Source organism: Cibotium barometz, chromosome 16 (genome assembly GCF_041138505.1).
Source record: "Cibotium barometz isolate CiBa-2024 chromosome 16, ASM4113850v1, whole genome shotgun sequence".
Classification (NCBI taxonomy): domain Eukaryota; kingdom Viridiplantae; phylum Streptophyta; class Polypodiopsida; order Cyatheales; family Cibotiaceae; genus Cibotium; species Cibotium barometz.
In genome coordinates this window covers 58,819,533-58,827,858 of record NC_141061.1, presented here as the reverse complement: position 1 = coordinate 58,827,858, position 8,326 = coordinate 58,819,533, and the positions used below count along the sequence as shown (strand labels likewise).

The 8,326-nt window shown below is 37.3% G+C and overlaps 1 protein-coding gene across 1 annotated transcript; it reads left to right on the top strand.

The window, feature by feature from the left end:
- The first annotated feature begins 717 nt into the window (after nt 1-717).
- On the top strand, nt 718-7,175 carry LOC147630791 (vacuolar protein sorting-associated protein 60.2-like). The gene is made up of 7 exons (XM_086810778.1): nt 718-886; nt 1,209-1,360; nt 1,459-1,552; nt 1,881-1,952; nt 2,058-2,169; nt 5,716-5,879; nt 6,646-7,175. Exons 1-7 carry the CDS (start codon nt 812-814, stop codon nt 6,709-6,711), a joined length of 735 nt encoding a protein of 244 aa, XP_086666904.1. The 5' UTR covers nt 718-811; the 3' UTR covers nt 6,712-7,175.
- Nucleotides 7,176-8,326: the final 1,151 nt, after the last annotated feature.

The window sequence follows — 8,326 nt, the reverse complement described above, 5'->3', positions numbered from 1 at the left end:
ACTATTGCGTATGCACTATATGGAACGAAAACCACAACTTGGGCGATAAGTTTTTGGGTTTAGGGTTTATCTTCCGCAATGGTGCCAAAGATGTTTAACCTTGTCCTATAAGGGTTGTTAGGGGCTTAAGTACTTCTCGATGGAGCTTCATTTTCATGTGTTGGAAGCTACTTGTCAAAGCTTCTTGTCAGGTCCTATGCTTGTTGTCACACTAAGTTGTTGCATTTGGTGAAGCCATCATGGCTCATGTGGTCACCAAAAGCTCCAAACCGCATGCATAAACCCATGGAGGACACCAGCCCCTTACAAGAGGGGATTCACATGATAATGCGTGGCACAATGGAAGACACACTGACACCTTCATTAGTGGCATTTGTGTGGCAACAACATTGTGCAATCTCACATCAAAAAGCTTCGTAGTCTCTGACACGACACAAGAGCGTTGGTTGCCATGGACATCAAAGACCGTGATTCATGCGTCTCACAACCGTTCACTCGTCATCCGGTCCTTGCATCCTTGCACCCATAATCCGTATTTGGACATGCAAATGGCCTCTTGTCCACGTCATGTATAGATGCCCTCTTGCCACTTTACTCTTCACCTAGTAGTTAATGATGGTGAGGGGAGAATCTGATGAGGTGAAAAGTGGGACTAATCTTCTGTTGATGTGAAACGGGTATTTGAAATTTTGTGCCCCTTTCTTTCTTCTTCATAGTTCCACGCCTTCGCATCGTTTCTCTCCTTGTTCTCCCCTCCCTCTTCTTTTTCAGCTTCCGCCATAGCTTGACATTTGCGCAGCAGGAGGAAACCATGAAGAAGATCTTCGGATCCAAGACGAAGAAAGAGAAGCCGCCTCTTGTCACAATCGAAGAGGCCGCAGAAAAGGTAGAAGAGAGAGAGAGAGAGAGAGAGAGAGAGAGAGAGAGAGAGTCAGTCTCTGTAGGCTCTGCAGAGCACTCTATTATTGCTGGGTCTTCACTTATTCTGGAATGCTTGTTGTACTACTTCTTTTTCTGTTCTCTCTGTGATTCAATGGTAGAGGCTGAAGACTGCTTTCTTGTTAATGACTGCTCTTTTTCCTGCTATGATAGCTTAAGCTGTATCGGTTTCTTGTTCTTAAGGCTGTTCTCTGAAAGTGTTTCTTTGCTGAAAGAGCCATATAAAGCTGCAGGGTCCCTCCTTGTTTCTGTGCAAAAAATGTGTGTAGATAAATAGGAGAGGAGATATAGCTGATGAGAAGATCAAGAAGCTGGAAGCTGAGCTTCTGATTTTCAAGGAGCAGATCAAGAAGACGAGGCCCAGGGCGGCACGCGATGCTCTCAAAGCTCGTGCACTGCGGATTCTGAAGCAGAAGAAGATGTACGGACATGGTTCAAGCGAACTGCTAAGAGCTCTAAACATGTCAGTGTGCTGGTTCTTGTCATGGATTTACCGTAGGGCTTTGTTTTCCAAAGCAGGTATGAAGCTCAGAGAGACATGCTGTACAATCAAAGCTTCAAGCTGGAGCGTGTTTTGTTTACCATAGGAGGCATAAAGGATGCTCAGGAGACGGTGAGATATGGCTGTTCTGTTCTCTTGATTCTCCACTGTGAGGCTGGATACACAGTTTCCTGCCTGTGCCACAGGGTGGGGAGTTGGATGAGCAAGACTTTCCCTCCATAGCGGGGTCCTTGCTGATGGGGCAAGGGTGATTGTGTAGCCAGCCTCAATGATGACATGAGGACAGGCTATGGGGAGACCAGTGTAAGGATGCTTTGCATAATACACACTACAGCAAGCTGTCAGCACCATCTTATCATGTTTGGTTTACCATGTGTTTCTCAAATTGTACCCTTTGTTTTTTAAGCTATGGCCTATGCTTGCCATCTCGACTTTGCAGATGGCTGCAATGAAAGCAGGAAACAAGGACTTGCAAGGAACATTGAAGATGCTTAAAATTGATGATGTGGATGTGAGTACCCTTGAGATTTACAACCTCTTTACATTGCATCTAACTTGGTGAAGTGGATGTGGATGTGAGTACCCTTGAGATTTACAACTTGGATTTTTGATACAGAAACTGCAAGATGTGATAACAAACACAGTGGAGGAGAGCAATGAGATGCAAGATTCGCTTGTGCAAGGCCACAGTGCCCCTAATCATTTGGATGAGGATGACCTTCTGGGAGGTAGCCTAACCTTTCTCTACTTCACCAGTGTTACTTGTTGCAGTTGGTTTCATGGAGGTTTCTATGGAAAATTTCTGCAGAGTTAGGCCTAGTAGATGTTGATGTATACCATGTAACCCTATTGTGTTTTGAGTGGTGGTTAAACTAGTTTGTTTACAAAGCTTGGTGCAGTACTCAATGTAGTATAGGGTGATATGCATACATAAGATATACATACATGTTTAGGTTTTAGGTTGATATATATATATATATATATATATACCTTCATAAGGTCAAAAAAAATCTAGACTTACGAATTGAGAGATTTGAGAAAGAAATAATAGTGAAGAAGGACAAAGACAAAAACAAAGCATTTGAAAGATAAAAAATAAATAAACTAACAAACCTAGCTACTTAGGAGAGGAAATCAAATGATAATATCAAATGAAGACTTTTAATTAAGACATTAACAAAAAATAAAAAACACAAAACAAAAACAAATAAACAAAAAAACAAAAAATAAGAAACAAAACAAACCAATTACATGAAACAAAGAAACTTTAAAAAATAAAAAATTAAACACACACACACAAAAGCATACACACTTCTTCTTAATAAGGCCTTAAATCTTTTGAGTTGAGATACTAAACAACAACAAAAAATAGCAAAATAGAGAACTGTAAACTCTAGACCTAAAGCACTTAAGAGTTAGAACCAAACATTAAGCTAAACTTTAAAAAGACTTCGACTCAAAAGTGTAACCATTAACTGTAATGTTTGTTCGAACATGAAGTGTAGCTTCATCAACTATATCATGAATAGCGTGGACAATAAGCTATGACATTCTTACTTGCGTCATCAGTGCTTAAGAGTAGGTGCATGTTTGTATAAGGTTAGTTCAAAAGAACATGCTTTATAAAACTAGCGAACTGAGTTTTTATCACTCTTCGGAGGTGATGGACAACTTAGAGTAGACTTTGAGTTTCTAGCACTCAAAGTTTGCTCTAAGGTATAACAACAAAGAATCACAAAACATAGGAAAGAACAAAACTAAGTTTATATTAAGCTAGAGCGAGAAAGAATTACAAAAAGACTAAACAAGACTTACTCTAAGTTAAAACAACAAACTCTAAGTTAAAACAAGGCTTACTACAAGCCACTTTTACAAAAAAGAGCATTGAATTATAAATTAAGTGGGCTTTTCAGCTCTCCACTTTTATAAAACTTACTTCTTATTATTTTAAACATTCCAAAAGCTAAAATACCAAAGATAAACTTACTACAATTCATGAAAGAACGAACCTTTTTCAAAATCTTATTGAAATTATAGTCTTTTTTGATAAGCAGCAAAATAAGATGACATGATTGAGAGATAAAGACAAATTTAGTAGAGCAAAGGTAAAAGAATCTAAAAAGTTGAGAGCAAATAACACTATACTTAGCTTAATCAGAAATATTGAAAGAAGAGTGTGACATCTGAATGATCTTTAAGTTAGCATATTTAGGTTGTAAGCGTTTTCCATACATATTTACTATGAAGTTTGAAGATAATTGAGTGATCTTAAGGTCTAAAAAGGTACAACTATTGTTACTCAAGGTGCGGTTAAGTTCGTAAAATTTCTTGGGATAGATCTCTCTACCTAAGGAATTTAGATTGATATACAAAAACTTTTGAAAGGAAGGAATGTCGGGAACGAAAAGGTCATCTATAAAATGTCTCACATTACAAAGTTTATAAAGAAAGATTGGACAAGTATTAACAGAAATTAGGCATTCCATAAAATTAAACTCATAAGTAAAAGATAAAAATTAGCAAGAAAGATGACACAATTGGTACCCGTGGGAATACCAATTGCTTGCTCAAATAAAGAGTCACCTAAGAATATATAAAGGTTATCTAGGAGAAAATCGAACCAAGTATAAATGTCATCTTTGTCTACAATTTTGGTGAATCTTTTCTTTATCTACATCTTGATTTTTACTTTTTAACCAAGAAAAATCAAAATGCAAAGTTGACTTTTTTATTAATAAAGCCTTGCATCTATCCTTTTCTAATATATAGGCAAAAACTTTTGTCATAAGGGATCTAATTCTTACACGTAAGTCTTCTAAGTCTAGTTTGGTGTATAAGGTCGTGAAGTCGAAGGTTTGTAGGCATAAAGGAGACGACTTTTCAGTCAAGTTCCGAGAGGAGTTTAAGAATTCCAAGACGGAAACTACTCCTACAAAGTCTTTTAAGATCCAACTCGTGTTTGTAGGCATGTTAGCATCTTTAAGAAGATTTTTCCAAAGGTCATGGACATTAGGTAAAATGGCTTTAAAGCAATGATTAAGCCATTTAGAAACATCTGTTAGAGATGTATTGCAAGAAGCAGCTATGAACTTGGGCTGTATAGGATTCTTATGAAACTTCCAAACTGTATACAAAAAAACCAAAGTGAGGTTGCACTTGAAACCAAACGATTTACAAAAATCTTGGTGTTTCAAGATAACGTCTTGAGAAGAAAGTGAACAGCTAGAATAAGTCCAAGAGGAAGAATTTACTTCACTTAACAAACATTCTAAGTAAAACTTTTTACAAGTAAAAACAAAATTGTTAGAATACTTGTCTACGTAGGAAATAACAAAATCTCGAGATGAAATTTCTTGAGAGTAACTAAATCACTAGAAGATAAAGAATTGCTAACAGAGGGAGTACTCTTTGAACAGAATTTCGTGAGTTTCTTAGAGGCCTTTCTCAAAATAGTAGCTTTCGAATAAGAAAAAATGCCTTGAACTCCTAAAGATTCTTTTAGCTTGACTACAAAAGTAGATATGCTCTTTTCTATGGCCTTAAGAAGGCAAGAGTCAACTGAAGAAAAAAGTCTAAATTTAGTGCCTGTAGAAAAGAGCTCTTTGAGTGAGTGAGAAGGAAGAATGGAGTAATCTGTAGTGACCACATGTCCTAAAGATTCCTCCACAAACGAAGAGAAGACAACCTTCCTACAAGGGCATTTAGTTCTAAGAATGGCTGATTTATTATGCTCTTTCAAGTTTCTCCCAATATCACTATAATTGAAAGCTTTTTGACCTAAGGTTTTTACATATTTGAAAGCTACTAAAGGATGCTTTCAAACTTTTCTAACGCAAGGGGGAAGAGCTTCCATAAACTCAGGGGATTGTAAAATAGAGCTCAATCCTATTTTATCTAAATCAAGAGAAGTAAAGATAGTAATCAACAAATCTTTCCTCAAAACTAAGGAATGCCTGGGGGTAGAGCATTTAGACTTCAAAAACTTGCCTAACAGTAATCTTAATTGAGTACTATGAGAACTACTAAAATCTAGATCAGTAAAAGAAAAGTTTTCAAGGGTATAAAAGAGTTTAAAAAGAATTTTGATATTATACATGTCAAAAACTAGAAAAGAGAACTTGCCCAATCTCATGAGCTTGTCTGAGAAGACCAATCTCTGTTTTTAGTCTGATACACAAACATGCATGCATGCAAGTTTAGGGTTTCCACTGATGTACAGAGTAACACGGTTTAATATTGTGTTTTAAGTGGCGGTTTGAACAATTTGTTTACAGAACTAGATGCACTTGAGGCCGATACCAAAACTCAGCAATGCACTGAAGAAGGAGCAGTCCTTCAGCCAGACAATGCAGAAGTAGAGCAAGAAGCGAGTCTGCCTTCAGCACCAAGAGGGCAGACGACAGGTGTGACAACAGGCGTGCCACAACAAACTCCACAGGTTTTTAAATCTATCATCTGTCTTGTCTAGCACTCAGGGTGTCATTCCATGCATAACAGGCTTGAATCATATACTTCATTGGTGGATCATGTAATGCGCTTCCAACATGCTCACACTATGTTTTAAGTCCTTGCAGATGCATGTGCCTTTGTGTGGCTACTTTGTGTACATGGATGTGGGCATTCTTGCAAACAGATGTAACATGTGCACTTGTGTGGCTACTTTCTATCCATGCATGTGGAAGCCCTTGCATACTTGTGTGCACTTTGTGGGGCCATCCTTGGAGGTCATGTGCTTGTGAGCATCCTTGCACACTTCATTGCAAATTTGCATGGTGGGTAAGCAGGATAACCAGAAGCTATCAAAGCCAGTGTTTGGTCTGCATGTGGAAATCCTTGCATACTCGTGTACACTCTGTGGGGAGCCATCCTTGGAGGTCACGTGCTTGTGAACATCCTTGCACACTTCATTGCATGGTGGATAAGCAGGATAACCAGAAGCTATCAAAGCCAGCGTTCAAGAGATGATTCTAGCTGTGAGGTCCCAACACATAGGCAGGCCACATCTGTATGTATCAAGGTCTTTTGCAGATCCTGGAAGGGGGTGCCTGGCACAGGTGTTGCTGACAAGAAAGATGTAGTTTGCACACTTTTTAATTCATCTCTATACATGCACAAACACATAATCTTCTTAAGCTGGCGCACCTGATGCTGTCGAACTCTGAGTTTTGTAAGGGGTTACCTTAAAAGTTTACCTGCCGTTGCAGGTTGCTCCAGATAAACCCGGACTTCCAGCTTTTCCCAGCTCATCAATTCGGACATCACCTGTTTGATCTAATAGCTGAAGTTTTAGGCCTAAGTTTGTCTGATACCAACTTGTATAAAGAATGTTAGCTTGCTGGCTTGGACTGGCCTGTAATTCAGAGTGAGCTCAAATGTCATAGCTTTGTATAGGAATTCATGTATATGGACAAAACTGCCATGAGTGACTCTTCTTTGATGGGAAGAACGGTAGGTATGGCCATTGCACATGGGAAAGTTGCCTCATGTTACTTGACTTTTCTAAAGGTGGTGTCGACACGAGTTGAGGTGGAAGTTCTAGAGTTAGCGTCGAAGGCATGGCTTTGGGTCTTGACACCCACTTGGATTTAATGGTCGAGGGTCTAGGGCATGGGTTTCATTGATCTTGGCACCCATATGTGGGGGTTTCTTTCATAGAATCCTTGTGCTTCTAGAAACATTGACTTTTGACGTAGTACTAAGTACTGAGGCTAGTACTAAGGTTGTTGCTTGGATCTTTTTGGCTTTAGGTTTGTAAATGACGAATCTCTCCTAGCTAACAAAGGAATTTCCTTTCAAGTTCTTTTGTTGGAACATCACATGTAAAGTTTGGAATATAGTTGCATAATCTGATTAAGCATTAAATAATCGAAAGTTCTCATTTCCTTAGGTACAACATCAATGTATACACCCTGTTCCAAATTTGGATGGATTCCATAAAATACTAATATCTTTTACAGATAAACTCATATGAGATTTTCACTTTGGACATTAGATCTTCACATAATATAGAGCTTAACTTGATTTTTTGAGAAACTTTTAAGCTATTTGTCTATTTTCTTTAAATATTTTAAGATCTTTAAAGTGTTATAATATATGTCACTTTTTGTATCCACAATAACTATCACTTAAAATGCTCAATTTGGTAGATCAAAAGAGTGTTAGATAGTGAGACATTAGTAGAATGTGGTGGTTATTCAAAATTGTAAATCCAATGGTTGGATTTTTAATGATCTCTTTCAAAATTCTTCCATGTTATTAAAAGGCATGCAAATATTAATAATCTAATTAGTAAAATTATATTTTTGATATAAATCATTGAAAACCTATAGGGACTAGTGTACTTGTAATGGTGTATCTATGGAAAAAAACTTGGATCACTCTAAGTATGAAAAGATCAATTATTTATTATTTTAATATATTTTTGATTAATTTTTATTAATTAGACTAATTTATATTAATTTAAGTTATATTGGGTTAATTTTAGTGCATATGTATTTTCTATTAGTTTTTTGATCTCATTTGAAGTACCTTGTCTCCTTAAATTTGTTTTTCAAGCATTGTCTCAGTCCAGCATAAACTAGACAAAATTGGACACCTTGATCTTGCAACAACCTTGCTTTGAGCTTGCTTAGATCCACATTTTTAACATGGTATTAGAGTGTAGGTTTAGGTGACTTAGTATTTGGTTAATGTTTTCTCACATCATTAAAGAGTGATTAGCATTGTGTTCTTCTTTGCAAATTAGGTTTAGAGTGTGTTTCTTCTATTGCAATAATAGAGAGAGAACTTTGTATTTTTCAAATCTGGCAGATGCACAATAGCAAGCAAAACTAGAAGCGCAATCATCATCAAGCTCTTGGGAAACCTTATCTCCTAAAGAAAGAG

Bases quoted from the DNA above. Each gene is read 5' to 3' on its own strand.
- LOC147630791 (XM_086810778.1), top strand. From the start codon at position 812: ATGAAGAAGATCTTCGGATCCAAGACGAAGAAAGAGAAGCCGCCTCTT. The intron at 1,553-1,880 runs GTGAGATATGGC...TCGACTTTGCAG, and splicing joins TAAAGGATGCTCAGGAGACG to ATGGCTGCAATGAAAGCAGG. The intron at 5,880-6,645 runs GTTTTTAAATCT...CTGCCGTTGCAG, and splicing joins TGCCACAACAAACTCCACAG to GTTGCTCCAGATAAACCCGG.